A 20,511-nucleotide genomic window follows, 5' to 3' on the forward strand; every position below is an offset into this window, starting at 1 on the left:
TTTGACACCTAAATGCAGGACGTATGGCAACCCTATCCCGCTTCTCGACAGCTCCATTTGCACAGTTGTGTTTAGGTCGCACCGCAAAACTAGGACTAGTTCTGAAAGTAGGATTCGCAAGGTGGTATAATTATAGGACTGCATTTGGTTAGGAAAGTGTTAGTTAAGCAAAAAACAAAAGTTAGGAGTTAAAACCAGGCTAAGAAAGCCTATGATTAAAGGTTTAAAATTAGGAAAGTTGCATAGTCAGGAATGTTATCAGCTTTTGTAGGTAATAGTTATAGGTTGTACGCTTGATGGTGGCCAACTTATAGTCAGATGGTGGAATTAGATCTGGCTATGGGTAGATGAATTAGAATCCTCATCCAAAAGTTTGTTCACGGATTATTATAATGGGCTGTGGTTAACAAGAGAAAAACATTTTGCAGTTCGAATGCTCTGCTGACGGTTATGTAGCATGTAGGTAGTCGATCAGCGATGTTAGATCAGAAAAGGAATTGAAAGACACTGTGATGCTTGCTTCATTTAACCAGTATTCAAAGTTGGCGCGCAGGGCAATGGCTCCCGCCCGACAGTCTGACACTCCGCACTTCACCGTCAGATGGCAGCCTCACCCTTCACTAACAGCACCATGGCTAGTAAACTGGAGGAGATAATAAACAAGCTTTTGGTAGCTGACAATGCAGTTATTCAAGAAGTAAGTAGTGCTACATACAGCAAATGGTGCCAAGAATTGACCTGTAATGTTTTCCTTGTATTAGGTGTATACATTCATTGACTGTTTCATTGGCTGCCAAAGGTAAACAAAAGGCGCGGCTGCCGGGACTGGGAGATTTCACGTGGTGGTCACGCCTTCAAGCTAGGGCGTGGGTCGTCCAAATGAAAATGTCATGTCTTTGTGTCCTTAAATAAGATGAGATGGAAGATCAGTTGCTGTGGTGATGGATCGTTGCAACAATTTCATAGGTTACTTTAGTGATGTGGATGGGTGGGTCGTACGTTGTTGCCATGTGTCACCTGGTGTGGACTAACCCACACAAGTGTTCTGACACTTTCGACGTTGTCGGTATTGCCAAATTATTTTTTTTGACTCAACTGATGTACCACCTTGCATTATTAAAAAGTATCATAATGTCCTGGTTCAGTAATTACTGAATTGGTAATTTCCCTTCTGTAGGAAACCATGAGGATAACAGTAGCTTTAATGGTTGTATGAGCAGTTATGTGCCAGTTTTATTCAGAATAATTTGCAGTTTTGTAATTTGCAGTGTATCTGCTAAGCAGAACCCTTATGTTTTGGTGGTATTACAAGTTGCCAATATGCAGTTGAGGGAAATTCCCACCATAAATGCGTACTATAATACCTAAGAATGCTAATGAACCCCCATAACTTCATTCACAAATCGATATCTACGGTGATATTGAATTTAATAATTTCCCAGGATACCATACCTTGGATCTTCACAGAGCCAGTCCATGTAAAAAATGTGTGCGTTTGTTCATGTGTTTCTTCCTCTATCTACTGCTCGTGTGTCTTCTAGGTCTGTTTATATCTCTCATAGGCATAATTTTGGTCACGTGATGGTATTCTGCCAGTCAGTTTGAAGCGTGCTTTTTGATTCCTTCTGGGTAGGAAATTCAAATCTTCTCGCTATACCTTCTGATGAAGTAGGATGTGATCTGTTCACTGGATGTGATGTTGATTATTTACGCATTATTAAGCGTTTCCACTCAGAATCAGAGGAAGCCATTGAGTCCTTGAGAAAACACAGTGTATTTTTTGTGGTAGTTTTTTATGAGATCCGAGTGATTTTGACCTACATTTTCATTGGAAATGCTTCATTTTACCTCTTTTTCCAATGATGAACTTGACTGGATGAGGAGGTGAAATGAAGCATTTTCGACAGAAAATGAAGGCAAAAATCACTCAGATTGCATCAACAACCACCAGAAAAATATACTGCACAACCTGGACCATTGTATCTCTAAGGTAAGCATTCCTCTGCAGCAGGTTAGGTCTGTTTGGTTAGGTTAACCAGTTGTGCAGTATATTTTTTTGGTGGCTTTTTACGTGATTTGAGTGATTTTTTCCTTCATTTTCTGTCGGTTAGTTTAGGTCTGTTTGCTTAGGTTAACTGGTTGTGCAGTATATTTTTCTGGTGGTTTTTGATGCGATTTGAGTGAGTTTTGCCATCGTTTTCTGCCAAAATGCTTAATTTCACCTCATTCAAAGTTCATGGTTGGATAAGTGGTGAAATGAAGCATTTCTGACAAAAATGAAGGTCAAAATCACTCGAGTTTCATCAAAAACTACCAGAAAAATATACTGCACAACCTGGGGGGTGTACTGGCGACTTGTAAAAATTTACTGTTTTGGTTGCATTGCCTATAATAAGATGCACTGTTAAAAATTTAGTTTTTGTCATCAGAACAAATCATGGGGGTCTTCTCTAATAATGTCATGAGACAAAATTATGGGGGTCTTCTCCAGTTATCAGCTAAATTATGGAATGTTCTTTGTAACTTATGTTGCAAATCTGCTTTGTGGTAAACATACATTTTACTTTAAGCAGTAGAAGCACCTAACCAAATCAGTTCTTCCTGATAGTCTGTTATATTTTTGAGGTTATTTCTGGGGTGGTAAATAAAAGTTTCTTGTTAAATCTATTTCCCTGTTGTTTTTAGCTGTTCGGCTGTGATAACTTGTTTGGTTCGTTGGTGTAATGGTGGAAGGGACAGTCCTAACTTAAGTGTGTAACTAAATGTAACCTAGCCTAGCTTAATCGTATCTAATAATTCAACTAAACCTAGTAATCAAATCTAACCTAACCTAACCTCCAGTTGGGAAATTAGGAAACAAAATACACCTTTGAGTAAGTTTCTTCCATTGCGCTGGACACAAACAATCGTAGATAGGGCATAAGGATTATGATAATAATGGGGAAAATTTTTCAGCAGGAAAAGGTATTTTATCACCCTGAAAATTATCAGAAAAATACAGACAGCAAACTGGAGGAATATGAATTGAATTGGTAAGGTCTACCTGCTGCTTAAAGTAAAGCATACATTTACCCTCCCCTGTACCCAGTAAAACCCAGCTCATCCTTATTACCAGATTACTAAATCATGCCGAGCAGAAAAGGCATAAAAATCCCCTCCTTCCGCATAGTTCAGTCAGATGAAAAGATCATGTGGGTACAGATTAAAAACTGACTACAGGGTCATTCCATCGTGAGAAACGTTGAATTCAGAAACAAGTTACTGATCTACTCTCACTTGTACTTTCTTCTGTAGGCAATATAAATAAGTGCCGTTTGCAAGGTATACTATCAACACCTCACACTACGTTATGCCATAATCAGATTATTCATATGTTTTTATGCTGATATTATATAGATTTTTAAAAGTGGCATGAGAAATGTTACCACAATGCTACCCCACCTTTTACTTTGCATGAGTATTTTCAATAACTTTGTGATTTTACTGGTTCAGTCAAGAAGTGCTTTATATTAGTAATATATCAATGTATGAGGATCATAGGGTAGTGGATGTTGGAGTGGCCCTGGTGAGAGAGGATAGTGTTTGGAAACTCCCTGTACTGTTGTTTGCAGGTGATACTGTGTTGTTGAGTGAAGACGAAGGGGAGCTGCAAGGTTTGGTGGATGAGTTTGAGAGAGTGTGTAAGAAACGGAACCTAAAGGTGAATGTAGGGAAGAGTAAAGTGATGGTCTTTGAGAGAGGTGAAGTCAGTGAATGTATAGCGAGGTTGGATGGTGAGGAATTGGAAAATGTGAGTACGTTTAAGTATTTGGGTAGTGTGATGAGTAAGGATGGAGGTTTGGAGGGTGAAGTGCTTGAAAGGGTACAGCAGGGAAGAAAGGTTGCTGGTTCCTTGAAAGCAGTGATAAGAAACAGGGAAGTGAGCATGGAAGTGAAAAAGTTACTACATGACAGTATTGTGATACCAACTCTAACGTACGGAAGTGAAGCTTGGACGTTGTTGGAAGGACACAAGTCAAGAGTGAGAGCAGTGGAAATGAGTTATTTAAGAGGAGCTTGTGGAGTCACGTGGAGAGACAGGCTGACGAATGAGGATATAAAGGAGCGTTGTGGTGTTGATGTGGATGTGATAGGAAGCGTTGTGAGGAACACACTGAGGTGGTTTGGCCATGTGGAGAGGATGGAGGGTGAAAGACTGACGAAGAGAGTGTATGTGAGTGAGGTGGAGGGTGGAAGAGGGAGGGGGAGACCGAGGATGAGATGGAGGGATGGGGTGGAGAGGTAGATGCGCGAGGGGGGCGTGAGTTGGGAGCAGGGTAGTGAAATGGCGGGGGACAGGGCGACTTGGAGGCGATTTGTTTGTGGCCATCCCAAACGGGATTGAGGCGTCTGGCAATAGATAGATAGATAGATAATTATATATATATATATATATATATATATATATATATATATATATATATATATATATATATATATATATATATATATATATATATATATATATATATATATATATATAATATATATATATATAATATATATATATATATATATATATATATATATATATATATATCTATTGCCAGACACCACAATCCCATAAGGGGTGGCTATTTGACTTTGAGTTATTTTACGGGGAGGGGCACTAACCCTCCACCAACCCACTTGTTGACAAGTAGGGAGCACGTATGGTTTGATTATATGGTTACCACTCAGCATTGTAAATAGTTTCTTGACTTACAGGAAACTATTTGGCTTGTCACTCTATGTAAAGCCACCCGTAAAGGAAAGAAAACTAATAATAAGTAACAGGGAAGATGGGAGAAAGAGGAAGAGAGGAGGACAGGCACAGAAAAAGAATGATAAAGGCTAAGGAAGAAGTAGGCAGCACTACATCAAGTGAGTGGATGATGGTTGCCACCACCTACCACCAGGGTTACTTGTGCGAATTTTGTTTTTCATATACTTACAAAATCATCTCTCATGAAGGTTACAGTAATTGTAATTATCACAAAACATTGTAAATCATGTATTAATATGAAACACATGATAAATTAACCAAACATGATTCTTGTAAAGCAAGGTTGGGGGTGATGCAGTGGAAAAGAATGTAATTTTGAATATTATGAACATAAATTTCCTTATCTAGGTAACCCTACAGCCAGTAATTAATGTGAAAGTTACATGATAGGCTTACCTGTATATCACAACAGTGATATAAACAACACAGAAATTAAATATCAACTATATACTTGCTCATCGAAGATGGAAAATTCATCCTTTTAGACTAATTGATTGATGAAGGAAAGTTCACTCCTTTGAATGTGTGTCATTCTTGACACATGAGGAGTTGGCAATACCAGCACAACCATATCCTCAGGGATCTCGTCTCTGTCCGGGTTGTCAGGAAAATGAAACTGGCCATCACCCATTCTGTCAGTGCCTCTCTTTCTTAAATAATTAACTTTGAACATGCCTGGCTCCGGAACTGATTCTACCACTGCAACATAATTCTTCGACAACTTCTTGGTAGTGTAATGAACTAGTACATAGTTACCAGGGGATGGTTTTTGTGTTGCCTCAATATCAGTAGTACTCTGTGACTCAGGCTGGGACATGAATGTCTCCGACATTTCTGCAAGAGATGGTGTACTTTCTCTATCACTGCTAGTACTGGAGTCAGATTGTGGGTCATAGCCAGTCTCCTGAAGATAGCACTGCATAAAAGTTGATTGATCTGCAGTCAAATGATACAATGCTGCTTTATAGTGACCAAGAGGTTTTACTGATCTTCACTGCTGAATTAATTTTGCTGCCTTACGGTTTTTCCAGATCTCTAAATATTTTGACTTCTCAGTGTTTATATATTCAGTAGACACATACAATAGTTCAGTTTTATCTGTTATTTGTTCAGCCTCCTCATAAAATTCTACAGCAGACCCTGCTGTACAGAGACCTTGCAAAACTCGCCTGTAGGCATTCCATTTTAGTAAAGCCCCAATTCCATCATGAGGGCCTTGCCATGATAACTTTCTTGAAAGTTCCGTTCAGCAGTGCAGTTGTGGATGTCTTTGTAAAAGGTTAGAGCTGCCATAGAATACCCCTTCTTGAAGTGGGCTGCTGCCCCATCAGTCCACAATGATACATGTGTAAAATGAATACCAGCAGAATTCAAATAATCAGCTGAAGTCATTGGAGACATGATGGTAAAGCACGCTCACCAGGTACCTGGCAAAATCATTTTACTCTCTGGAAAGCATAAAAACAAAGGTAACATACTAAATTACAAACAGGAATTTTATCATTGGAGTTCCGTGCAGCTACCTTGATTTTTTTGTTCAAAGGTTTGCGTGAGAAATGTTACATCATTTTCTGGTAACGTTCCTCACAGTGGGCTTGTAATGTGTGTGATGGACCACATGGCTTACCAGCGTTTGTTTCAAAGTATCCCAGTGTTACATTATTAAGGCCTTGGGATGCCTATTTATAATATAAAGTTATGTTGGTATTTTCCAGTTTGTTAGCTGTGTATGGGGAAAAAACATGACACGCTACTCCTGAAATACTTCCATTTAAAGGTCATGCTACATTCTGACCACAACATATATATATGTAAACAACTGTAGTGTCAGTCACAACTCAAATAGACGCATTTTCAATAAAACACAATGTCAGCATTCCAAACAGTAACATACTCTGGTCAATGATGTTATGAAAATTGCTAAATTCAGCATTGATTTTTCTTTGGTGACATAATATGACAGTTTTTCATGCAGCTCCCTTTGTTGACAGTTTAGGTTCTTTTTCACTTCAGATTCATAAAATTCAGTGATTACCGGTAAGCTTTAAAATGTTGTATAATTTATATACTTTTAAGCAATTCTGATTTTGGCACAAAAGGTTGACATCTTCGTGGAATGACCCTACATCCCTCTTTAATCAGTTAAGGGTGGGTCTTTCAAATATTCATTCCATCCATATTAAGATAAACCATATTAATGAAGCCCTGAATCAGCACGAGCTTGACATTTGGTGCTTGACTGAAACCTGGTTGTATGAGTCTGATGTCAATATTATTCATAGTGCTTTGCCTTAGACACATTCTGTTATAGGTATTGTCGGGCCTGCTGCAGACTATCTGGGAGGAGATGTAGCACTCATTTACTCGGCAGCACTTACAAATGTGTCTCTCAGACCTGACCCCATCTTCATTTGAATTTATGGAAGTATTAATAAATTTCCATCAGAATACCATTAGAATTGCAATTGTCTATTGACCAGGTCATCCGGGCACAGTTTGAGGTTTTATGGAGGAGTTTGTGCAGTTTCCTGAAGTGTTTTCTCTTAAATCTGGAGGACTTCTTGTTTGCGGTGATTTCAGTTACTGGGTTGACAGTCCACAGTCAAAACCATTTTCTTCAGAATTCCTTGAGTTGATCTATCTATCTGTCTATTACCAGACGCCATAATCCTGTAAGGGGTGGCCACTTGACTTTGAGTTACCTGTTTTACGGGGAGGGGCACTAACCCTCCACCAACCCACTTGTTGACACGTATGGGTTGGTTATATGGTAACCACCCAGCGTTGTAAATGGTTTCTTGGCTTACAGGAAACCATTTGGCTTGTCACTCAATGTAAAGCCACCTGTGAAGGAAAGAAAAACAATAAGAAGTGACAGGAAAGATGGGAGAAATATGAAGAGAGGAGGACAGACACAGAAAAAGAATGATAAAGGCTAAGGAAGATGTAGGTAGCACTACATCAAGTGAGTGGATGATGGTCGCCACCACCTACCAGATTTTGAGTTGATCACCCAGAATAATTTTTTCAATTGTGTGAGTGATCGTACTCATGCCACGGGACATGTCCTTGACTTAATCTTGGCCCCTCTTGGTTTTAGACGCATATCGGATGTGGAGGTTGACTCATTTCAGGGCTCTTGTGTGGCAAGCCACAGCTCACAAATGCAAGCATTTTTTCCCTGCAGCGTACAAATTTTACATGCAAATTGCCTTTCGGCAAGGAGAAAATACATCCATGTCAAAACCCAATAAACTACAGAATAAGTAAATCTCACTTAAATGAACAAATAAGCACGTTGTGATTGGTTTTCTTTCCTTTCGCCAGTGTGAATACATAAAACCTCATTATATGATTCTAATCATCACAATGTGTAAATACAATATATTTATTGCTCGTAAAATATTTTGGCTCGTAGTCAGTTTGGCTACTAAAAATCTATTTGGCTTATAAATCTGAAACCTTAGGAGCTAAATGGGTCGCAACCATCGGCAGTTAGCAAGAGCCCTGCATTTGACCCTCTCATCTCTGATCATGCTCTGCCCACTTTTTGTTTAGATATCCCCAAATCCCCTTCCTGCAAAGAGGTCATCAGGTTCAGAAATTACAGGAATGTTGACCGCCATTTGATGTGTCATGAAATTGATCAGTGTTTAAATTGCACTGATTCTTCAGATATTCCTTCTGATGATTTGGTTGATTTATATAACAATGAGCTTGGGTCAGTTTTTGATCATTGCCATCCTGAGGTGGTAAAAACAATCATTGTATGTGATACCAACTCTTAACCTATGGAAGTGAAGCTTGGACGTTGTTGGAAGGGCACAAGTCAAGAGTGAGAGCAGTGGAAATTAGTTATTTAAGAGGAGCCTGTGGAGTCACATGGAGAGACAGACTGACAAATGAGGATATAAAGGAGCATTGTGGTGTGGATGTGGATGTGATAGGAAGCGTTAGGAGGAATACACTGAGGTGGTTTGGCCATGTGGAGAGGATGGAGGGTGAAAGACTGACGAAGAGAATGTATGTGAGTGAGGTGGAGGGGGGGAGAGGGAGGGGGAGGCCAAGGATGAGATGGAGGGATGGAGTGGAGAGGTATATTAGAGAGGGGGGTGTGAGTTGGGAGCAGGGCAGTGAAATGGCGGAGGACAGGGCGACGTGGAGGCGATTTGTTTGTGGCCACCCCGAACGGGATTGAGGAGTCTGGCAATAGATAGATAGATAGTATTTGATAATTCTGTGTGGTATGGTCCATCCTTTAATTCTTTGCGTAGACAACACAGAAAGGCAGAACATGAGTGGCGCTTGAAATGGACCGAATTAACTCGTTTGTGTTATGTTTGTGGGAGAAGGGTGGTTGTTCACACTGTAAAAGCCCAGAAGGCAAGGTATTATCCAAATAAAGTTTTTTCATACGTTGGTGATAATAAGAAAAAAAAAACTGCAGTTGTGAACAATTTGATTGGTCGGAGGAATGTAATTGTTTAACCAACTTCTGTATCTGATGCCTGATTGGCTTCAGATTTTGCTTCATTTTTTCAACTAAGATATCTCACATAAGAAATTATTTAGACAACAGTTCTTCTAGTGAAGTGTACTCCGTTGACTTCCAACCACAGCACACAGGGGGTCACTTGCTTTTAACATTTCATCCAGTGGATGCAAATAAAATCAAATGTTACATCAGAGAACTTAAAAAAACATTTTGCCCACTCGATCCATGTAACTTGTCACAACTCCTTGATGTGTATGAGCACGCAGCAGACTTTATGTACGACATAATAAATAGATGCTTCTTAGAAAATAATTTTGTGCAGGCTGAGAAACGTGCCTTGCTTAGGCCCCTAATCAAGAAACCAGGCCTAGTTTGTCGAGAGCATGACAAATTATCGCTCTGTCTCTAACCTGTCTTTCTTAACCAAGATTATTGAGTGTGCCATACTTGATCAACTCTTAGCACTACTGGAACATAACAGAGTGGTTCCTGTTCAGTCAGCATACAGAAAATACCATTCAACTGAAACTGCTTTAACCCGTCACGTCCCGACCACTTTCCCACCTCCGACACCCCCCCAGTCCCGACCACTTATGGATTTTTTTTTTTTTTTTTTTTTTTTTTTTTTTAATACTAAAACTTCCGCTTTTGTTGAGAAACAAAGGAAAATCACAAAGAAAGTGCTTACCGTAGTTCGCAACTGGTCAGAACAGGTGAAGTGCCCCGCGCCAGGAATCGTATTCTGTCATTGAGGTGTGAGGCACTCACGTTTTCTATGGTAGGTAATTTTGGGAGAAACAACAAACAACACTTCTACATTTGTTGAATTTGAACTAATAAACAATAAGAATAACAATATAATGAATTTCAATGACATATATATGAAAAATAAGCATTGTACCTTCACGCAAGCATAGCGAGTTTTGTCTGATTGGTAAAACGCTATGTGCTAAGTTTCTTGTTTCAGTCAACATATCTTTTTTTTTTTACTTGTATACTACTGTTTCAATGCCATTTTACCATTTTGTACTGTATGTAAATGTTTTCAGCTGTTTTCATTAATTACGATGACATGTAGCATAAGTATAATGCACATATGCATACTCAGCGCACTCGCTATGACTCGTATTTCAACATACGGCATTGTTTTATCACTTTCATAATATTTTTTTCTTTACATTGAACCTTTCCTCCACCACTATAAACGTTTTCAATTATTTACATTCATTACGAGGGCATTTAGCGAAATGCTAGCGCATAATCTCGTAGCAAGCACACTCTCTAACACTCGTGTTTCCACTTTTACTTTATTTCTTCAATCCCAGTATACTTTACCACTTACATTACACCCATTTACACCCTATTCTGCACTATACATATTTACTGACATTATTTATTCCAGTGAGCGTCAGAATATCGCATGAAAATACCCTCGCAATGAATGTTTCGACCAACGTTATACTCATACACTTACATACTAATATTCCACTTATATTACACCCATGTTCACTTGTAGACTCCTATTTACATATTGACGGGCCTTATTTATTCCACTGAGCGTCTGAATATTGCATCAAAATACCCTCGCAAGGTATGTTTCCACTTAGATAATACTCATACACTTACATACTAATATTCCACCTATATTACACCCGTGTTCACTTGTAGACTCCTATTTACATATTTACGGGCCTTATTTATTCCACTGAGCGTCTGATTATCGCATCAAAATACCCTCGCAAGGTATGTTTCCACTTAGATAATATTCTTACACTTACATAATAACTTTCCACTTAAATTACAGCCATTTCCCCTTCCATACTACTATTTACAGATCTACAGGCCTTATAATTACATTGAGCGTCTGTTTGTCGCATTTATTTCTTAGTATCAGCGTCCTATCGCATTAACACCTTATCAGAAGTGCAGGAGCGTGTGAAACTCACTGAAACATGGGTGAATACACAGACCCACGTCACACTGAATGCACTCATAGTGGGTGTCCTTTCTCTGAGTGGTGGGTCTCACGCAGGAATTGCTACACATGTGACACCTGCGTTGGGGCCTAGGTCTATTTGCTTGGGGAGGTATAGGAGTGGGGAAATGGCGGGCAGATAATCTTAGGCGAGGGTGGGCACCTGGGGCTGTGCGGGTGCAGTGTTGGGGCCTTTCAAAAGTATACCTTGCAACAATCTCTCGTGTCAGCTCCCTCACAAACCCTTCAAAGGTTTCCTGAACTCCTGTTGTCATGGCGTGAAGGTGGCGGCAATTCAGGGCAGTAATGTCAAGCAGGTGAAAGAATAGTTTTTTGTACCACTTCATCGTGGTCCTGGCACACTCGACAGTGGATATCATGGAGTCTGACTGGTCCACCAGGCGCATGTTGATATAATCAATTGCACACTCAGGTTTCCATACGTGGCGCCTGTTCTCACTCTGATAATCTACCGACTCTGTACGGTGCATCAAGGGGCGGTGACCTGTGGACAATAGGCGGACTTCTCTATTGTGGTTCCACACTGTTGCAAGGTTATTGTTGGCCTGGAAGAAGACAACCTCATTTCTGTCAAGTTTCCGCCCCACATTGACCATGTGACGCCGGTTCACCTTGACGGTCCCACTGATCCCCGTGTCACGCCTGTGTAGAAAATGAGCGAGAAGAGGGCTAGTGTACCAATTGTCAAGGTAAAGGACGTGACCACGATGAAGATAGTCTTCTATCATTGTCTTTACCACTGCTCCCGACAGACCAATACTCCATATTATAATTACAAATCATAATAGATAGATAGATAGATAGATTGAGAGACAGATAGAAACAGGAAGTCAGATGATGAGAAGGTACTGTGTCTGCGAGAATCGAGCAATGCTAAACATGCTTACACACTCTTAACTCAAGGAATGCTTTATAGGCACACGACAGCTCCTCGTGACCATACACACACATACACACATACTCACACACAGGCTTCTAGAACTTTCCAACCACTGTGAACACACGTGACACGACTCCTGCTACACCAGAATTTAGGAAAGAGAGCTCAGATGGAGGCTAGCCATAGAACAGGCAGGTATTAGGGAGAAGGGCTTAGCAACTTGGAAGAGAGAGAGAGAGCGAGACAGGGAGATAGCTCCCGGGACTCTACTTTATACTTCGCTCTGTGTGAGAGACTTGTTAATATTTCCAAGACAAATAAAAATAGTCCCATATTATTCTTTACCTCTCCTTGTCATTGAATGACAAATGGGAAAGAAGATTATCTACTTACAAAGCTACTCAAGTATAACAACTGCTCGTCCACAAGTCTAATATATATAACTTCTCTACAAGTAACTACAAAGTTCTCTATGACAGATCTTCTATTATGTCTGTCTGTGCACCGGTGTACAAGACTATGTCTTGCACATAACCAGTCCTGCAGTTACACATAACAAAGATCTTGAACCCAAAATGGTGCCTTTTGCTGGGTATGTACTGCTGAAATGAAATATTGCCTCTCCACAACATGAGACTCTCGTCTATGACGAGGTCTCTATTGGGATAAAATGAGAAATGGAATGTCTGCCTTAGGTGATCAAAAACCAACCTAATTCGCCTCGTCTTATCTGTGTCATTAGCATTTGCAGGATCATCAGCATCATAGAAATGGAGGCGGCTTAGAATTTGCTGAAACCGATTACGGCTCATGACTTGGCCAAATATTGGTGTAAGCGTAATAGGGTCCCTTGCCCAGTATGCAGGAATTCGGTTCTTTTGTACAATACCCATCAAAAGTACCAAGGCCAAAAACAAAAACATTTCTGCAAGGGAGACTGGGTAATCATAGAGGATAGAATGCCTGCTCCTTGTGCCCTGTCTTTCACTCTCATGGCGCTGGCTGTTAGCAAACCGGTTTGTTTGATCCACTATTTCCTCCACAAAACCCTCACTGAAGAAAAGGTGGAAAAAATCCATCCTGGTTGAATTAGGGTGAATACCGGGAGCAATGCATCCAGCATGCCCCTGCTCAGTGAATGGGTGAATGAGGGGAGTAAAATCACTCTCATCCTCCCAATTCCATGACACAAAATCCTCGTCCCGATCGTCCCCATCCTCGCCCTCATCAGGGTGGGGAGGAGATGATGGTGGGGGAGGTTGGGGAGGAGGAGTGCGTGGGGCTTCCCAACTCGCACTCCTCTTCCCTCGGCCTTTACCCTTCCCCTTTCCCTTACCCTTACTGCCTTGGGGAACATCAGGGGGCTGAGGGGAGGAAGCCCGGGAATATTGGGGAGCATAAGACATGCTGGGGAGTGTCTCCTCCTCACCTCCCTGCTCCATCACCACACCACGTGATTCACCACCCACCCTCACTGCCCCACGTGATAAGCCCCGCTGCCTCACACCACCATGTGACTCACTTCCGCCACTCTCACTTTCCACACTCCTCCCAACACTTTCCCTTTCACTCCCCACTCCCTCAGTGCCACGTCCACCATCCCCAAACAAAACACTAGGCCCATACCTGTTAGAATGATGTGGTGTGCGCTCTGGGCCGCGATGAGTAATAACCTCACGGCCATACTACATGGCAGCATCTCCCACGGCTCTGTCCTCGTCCTTGTCCTCGAAATTGGGCTCCATGTCACATAGGGGCTGGCTAGAGGATCTTGCATGTTGTTTTTGTGCAGCCTGACCCTCTCCTGCAGCACGATAAGTCACGTAGCGCTGCTTCCTGGGGGACGGGACTTCCTCATCACTGCTGCTGCTTTCCACATCCTCTGGTTGGACATAATCTTTGTCCATCTCCTTGTCATCGAGTGGCGAATCACTATTGCCAGTAAAGGCATCCAGGGTGGCTTGAATTTCCTCCTCCGAGCGACCTCTATGCGCCATGGCTGAGCAGGACCGTTGCTAACAGGTGAGTGACCGAGCCGCAGGTGAGTGCGGGTCGCGCGGGGTCGCTGAGTGTCCCTGCCTGGTGGCAGGTAGAGGAAGGTCGTGCGACGCTACGTACCAAAAATCTCGTGCGAATTTTGAAAATTGTGGAAATTATGCAACTTGGAATTGCAAAACGTACCAGTACGTCGACGGGACTGGCAAATGCAAAATGTTGCAACGTATCCATACGTTGACGGGACGTCTCGGGTTAACAAGAATTCATAGTGACTTGGTGGCAAACATCTGTGATGGGATGTCCTCTCTCCTAGTTCTGTTGGATCTGTTTGCAGCTTTTGATGCAGTAGATCATAAACTATTGTTGGATGATATTTTTATGGCGTTTGTGATAGTGCTTTTCTGCTCCTTAATTCATTTTTGTCAGACACATCTCAGAGAGTGGTTGTTGATGACACTAGCTCTGATTCTGCTCCCCTTATTTTTGGAGTCCCTCAAGGATCAGTTTTGGGTCCAATTCTGTTACTGTCTACATGAGTAGTTTATCGTCTTTACTCGATGCTGATAGTGTGTCCTATCATTTTTATGCTGACGACACCCAGTTCTACATTAAGATGTCAGATATCAGTAATACTGAATCTCTATTGTCTGATATTAAGATTTGGATTGGTAGGAGGAAACTTAAGCTGAATGATGGTAAAACTGAGGTCATCATCATCATCAGAGGAAACAGAAGGGGAGATGACACTGATAATGCCCTGGCTTTGCACATTGGTATGTCACAGCTTCATGCAGTCAGTTTTGTTTGAAATCAGGGTGTTTATTTTAATTCAAAGTGAAGTTACAAGGTACATATTAATCAAGTTGTCAGAGGGTGTAACGTGCATATCAAAAATCTGTGCTCTGAGAAAATTCCTGAATAGACATTGCCTCTTAACATTGGTCCATGCAGTGGCCTTGTCTCATGTTGATTATTGTAATTCACTGTGGATTGGTCCTCCAAATAATATGCTAACAAAAGTTCAGAGTGTTGAACAAGGCAACACAGCTTATCTTTGGTGACCCCCCAAGAACCTTGACTACACCTTTCCTAATTGAGCTGCATTGTTTACCAGTAAAGGCTAGAATTGAATTTAAACTGTGTCTTACTACATTCAAGGTTCTTAAGTTTGGTGAACCGAAGTATCTTGCTGAATTGCTAAAACTCCCATCGGTATGGGCAGGTGTGATGTTACGTAGTGAAGATGATTCCTTGCTTCTTGGCGAGCCTGGAGCCATTCACCAGTCATCTTTCTCTGATTGTTCTTTTGTTTCATTCATTCATTCATTGCCAGACGCCATGTATCCCAAACGGGGTGGCCAAGGGCTTAGAGTTAATTGTTTTACAGGGAGGGGCATTAATCCTCCACCAACCCCACTTGACACGTAGGGATGCCAACAGCATCTGGTGTTCCCAGGCGGTCACCCATCCAAGTACTAACCAGACCCAACGTTCTTTTGTGTAGCCCCTAAATTATATAATAGATTGCCATTGTCCTTGAGACAGCTGTCTTCTGCTGAATCCTTTAAGAGACAGCTGAAAGCCTTTCTTTTTTCAAAATGCTATGACCTTGAGAGAGGCACTATAACGGATGATTTTAGGGTTTAATTATTGCCACTTTCATATTTTTTTTTTTTTACTGATGAAGTTTGTATTGTATGAGAGATGTCACAGTTCTTGTAATTGTAAAAATAATGTACTGTATGTGTGTGTCAAGTGTTAATGAATTCCCTATGGAAGAACTGGCGCTTTTGAGAAACAAAAGACCATATTATTATTATTATGATGATGATGATTATTATTATTATTATTTGCCCTGCTGGGGGAAAAAACAAAAAAAAAAAAAAAAAACCTCTGTGTCAGCTGATTTTATATATATATATATATATATATATATATATATATATATATATTTCTGGCTAAATGGGCTTAGTACATCAGTGGAAGATCCCCGGCACTAAGAAAAGTAATCACTAAAGCCTGATAGTTGGTTGAATCCGGTCAGGTTGGTGCAACTCTACATCTGAAATCTTTGAGGTTACTGAGAGAGCAGAACATCTGTGAGCTTATGAGCTGATTTTGGATTTTGTTTTGTGGGTAAATGGGCTTAACCCCTAGGATATGCAATTCGATCGACCGTACCTTCATGAAAATCTGTATATGGAGCCAATTTTTCAACTCTCACAGCAGTAAAAAGTGTTTGCCCAAGGTTTAGAACTTGAATTTACACAACTTATGCTGCAAACCAGAGCTTTTTAGACCAACTGGTTCATGAGCTATAGCCTGTCAAAGTTGAAAAAGTTAGCCTTCCAGGCAGGGCGACTCCAGTTTTCTATGCGCTTCCACCCCATTCCTCCCAGATTCTTACCCTACTCTCCCTTCAGATTTTTCCAGCTTTTTTTTTTTTTTTATACAATGTCATGCAAAATAATCATGTTGGTGTTCCTCACTCACTCTCAACACCCTTCCCCCCCAACACTTCTCCCCTCCCCATCTTCCCTCCCCACCTTCCCTTCTCTTATAGCTGTGTAGCTGTCAAAAAAAAAAAAAAAAAAAAAAAAAAAAAAAAATGCAGAATCTTTTTCTTAGTGTTACACACACTCCAGCACCCACTCCCCCTCACCCTTCTCCCCTCATCCCCTCGCCTCAGAGCTGTCAAATCTAGTACAGTAGTTGGAAGACTTTCAAGGGAGGAAAAAAAAATGCTAAAAAGTGCAAAATAATGAATAAGAGAAAGATATAGACACAAATACACAATTTATTATTTTAAAAAACAAACATTACTAACATTTACAGGAAACATTACGGCATATACTGTACACGGAGTCTTAAAAAAAAAAAATGAAAAAACATACATTCTGTGTTTTGTGTGTTGGTGTATACAATTACACAAACATTAATCTAGTATTGAATGAAAACACGTGACATGAATAGTAACAGTGATGTATAATATTCTGTGCTGGGGGGGATGAGTTGTAAGCAGACGGCATACTACAGGGGGTGGGGAGAGGCCTGGAGGGGTGGTATGGGGGTATAGAGGTGGGAAACAGACACCACAAGACAAAGAGGACAGGCAGCAGGGTTGGGTCCAAGTACAGGCTACTGTATTTATGTCAAAGTCCAAGTACATAGAAATTTTTCAAGTACAAGTACAGCCTTTTTCCAGTTTACTTAAGTCCAAGTCCAAGTACATGTCATTGCACTTAAGTCTCTATCTATCTATAGCCCGACACCCTAATCCCACAAAGGGTGGCCGCAGACGAAACTCCTCCAAGTCGCTGTCACCCACCATTTGACTACCCTCCCCCCAGCTCACCCCCCCCCTCCCTCATATGCCTCTCAACTCCATCCCTCCACCTCATCCTCGGTCTACCCCTCCCACTCCCTCCCTCCACCTCACCTACATACACCCTCTTAGTCAGTCTTTCATTCTCCATTCTCTCCACATGTCCAAACCACATCAGTGTATTTCTCCTACTCTTCTCAACCACATCCACATCCACCCCACAAAGTTCCTTCACTTCTTCATTCGTCAACCTGTCACTCCACATGTTCCTCTCAAGTAACTCATTTCCACTGCTGTCACTCTTGACTTGTTCCCCTCTTGCAAGGTCCACGCCTCACTTCCATACGTCAGGGTAGGGATCACAATATTGTCATGCAGTGACTTCTTAACTTCTATACTAATCTCCCTATTTCTCATCACTGCTTTCAGTGAACCAGCAACCTTTCTTCCCTGCTGTACCCTTTCACGCACTTCATCCCCCAAAGTTCCATCCTTACTGATCACACTACCCAAGTACTTTAATGCACTCACACTCTCCATATCCTCACCATCCAGCCTCACTGTACATTCTGTGACTTCACTCCTCTCAAACACCATATCTGTACTTTTGTTTACATTAACTTTTAGCTCTTTGAGAGAGGTGAAGTCAGTGAATGTAGAGCGAGGTTGGATGGTGAGGAATTGGAAAATGTGAGTACGTTTAAGTACTTGGGTAGTGCGATGAGTAAGGATGGAGGTTTGGAGGGTGAAGTGCTTGAAAGGGTACAGCAGGGAAGAAATGTTGCTGGTTCTTTGAAAGCAGTGATAAGAAACAGGGAAGTGAGCATGGAAGTGAAAAAGTTACTACATGACAGTATTGTGATACCAACTCTAACATATGGAAGTGAAGCTTGGACGTTGTTGGAAGGACACAAGTCAAGAGTGAGAGCAGTGGAAATGAGTTATTTAAGAGGAGCCTGTGGAGTCACATGGAGAGACAGGCTGACGAATGAGGATATAAAGGAGCGTTGTGGTGTGGATGTGGATGTGATAGGAAGTGTTATGAGGAACACACTGAGGTGGTTTGGCCATGTGGAGAGGATGGAGGGTGAAAGACTGATGAAGAGAGTGTATGTGAGTGAGGTGGAGGGGGGAAGAGGGAGGGGGAGGCCGAGGATGAGATGGAGGGATGGGGTGGAGAGGTATATGAGAGAGGAGGGTGTGAGTTGGGAGCAGGGCAGTGAAATGGCGGGGGACAGGGCGATGTGGAGGCGATTTGTTTGTGGCCACCCCAAACGGGATTGAGGCGTCTGGCAGTAGATAGATAGAAAGAACTTTCAGCTATCTCCTCCAACACACTGTCCCAAATTCATTCACCAAACCTTGCAACTCCCATTCATCTTCACTCAACAATACTGTATGATCAGCAAACAGCAACACCGGAATCTTCCAAATCTCGCCCTCATTCATTAGAGCCACCCCCACATCCACTGCCCTACCCTGCACCTCCTTTACAACCCCATCCATGTATATATTAAACAGCCATGGAGACATCACACAACCCTGTTTCAGTCCCACATTGAGATCAAAGAACTCACTCAGCTCACCATCCACTCACACTGTAGCCTTAGCTCCATCGTACATACTCTTCACAGCATTCAACAATTTCCCATCCACTCCATATATTCTTAATACCTTCCACATACCTTGCCTATCTATTCTGTCATAAGCTTTCTCCAAGTCCATGAAGGCAGCATACACTTTCTTTCCCTTCTCTAGATACTTCTCCATTAAACATCTTAGAACAAATATCTGATCTACACACCCTTTTCCCTTCCTAAATCCCCCTTGTTCTTCAACTAGCTTCTCTGTCATATGCCTATACCTGTCAATGAGTATTCTACCATATATTTTTCCAGTCACACTAAGAAGGCAAATACCCCTATGGTTACCACATACTTCTCTCTCCCCTTTTCCTTTATATAAAGGAACAATTATACCTGATTTCCAGTCCTCTGGAACCCTTCCCTCTTCCCAAGCCAATCTACACAACTTCCATATTCACTCCACAACAATCTCACCCCCATACCTCAGCATTTCACCACACACTCTATCAATTCCTGGGGCCTTTCCCAACTTGATCTTCTTCATTGCTTCCACTACTTCCATCCTACTGATCTCCTCTTCCCTCCTCTCATCTTTTCTTCTCCCAGCCATTCCCCAACTACTTATACTCGCACTGCTCTCACTCTCTACATTCAACAAATCCCCAAAGTGCTCCTTCCATCTCCTTATTTTCTATGTCTTCTCCACCAACGATCTATGATTCCTATCTTTCACTTCCCTACAATTTCCCCTTTCACACTGCATTACTTTCTTTACCTCCTTCCAAAACAATTTCTTACTCTCCCTCCATTTCACACTCAGATTCTTCCCAAACTTTTCATCCACTTTCCTCTTACTCCTTCACCAGTCTCTTCACCTCCCTTCTCCCAGTCACATATACCTCTCTCTTCTCTCTCTCATTTTCTCCCTTACCTCTACTCGCTAACCATTCACTATATGCCTTCATCTTTTGTTCCACAATTCGTTTCACCTCATCATTCCACCATGCTGTCCCTTGCATCTCCTCCTCACTCCACAAACCACCTCACACGCTGCGCCTATCTCTTCCGTAAATATCTTACGTCTTCCACCCCTTCCATCTGCTCTAGCTCATACCTTCCCAATCTTTCTTCCACTATGCTCTTATACTCTGCCATTTTCTCACTATCTTGCAAATTCTCCACTCATCTCACAGGAGGCTGTTTACTCCTGTCTTCCCCTACGTCTCCTCAACCATTTTCTTTGCTGCTTTACCTTGGCTGTCACTAAGTGATGGTCTGAGACTCCATTCCCCCACCCTCTCCACACTCTTGCATCCAACACTTGTCTTCTCATTCGCTCATCCACACACACGTAGTCTATCATTGCCTTTCGTTCAGCAAGTTCACTATCCATCCATCCTCATTACTCTCCATGTATACCAGTGGAT

At 41.6% G+C, this 20,511-nt stretch overlaps 1 protein-coding gene across 1 annotated transcript in view; it reads left to right on the forward strand.

Annotated features, from left to right (window-relative positions):
* Window positions 1-615: 615 nt before the first annotated feature.
* Window positions 616-20,511, forward strand: part of LOC145392974 (importin-4-like) — a 332,091-nt gene continuing 312,195 nt past the window's right edge. The window contains exon 1 of the mRNA XM_080267268.1: window positions 616-697. Within this exon, the coding sequence (XP_080123394.1) occupies window positions 632-697 (66 nt within the window). The 5' untranslated portion in view covers window positions 616-631. The remainder of the gene's footprint in view (window positions 698-20,511) is intronic.

Source organism: Coenobita brevimanus, chromosome 23, assembly GCF_032717465.1.
Source record: "Coenobita brevimanus isolate Jiangsu-jjx chromosome 23, ASM3271746v2, whole genome shotgun sequence".
In the NCBI taxonomy this organism is placed as follows: domain Eukaryota; kingdom Metazoa; phylum Arthropoda; class Malacostraca; order Decapoda; family Coenobitidae; genus Coenobita; species Coenobita brevimanus.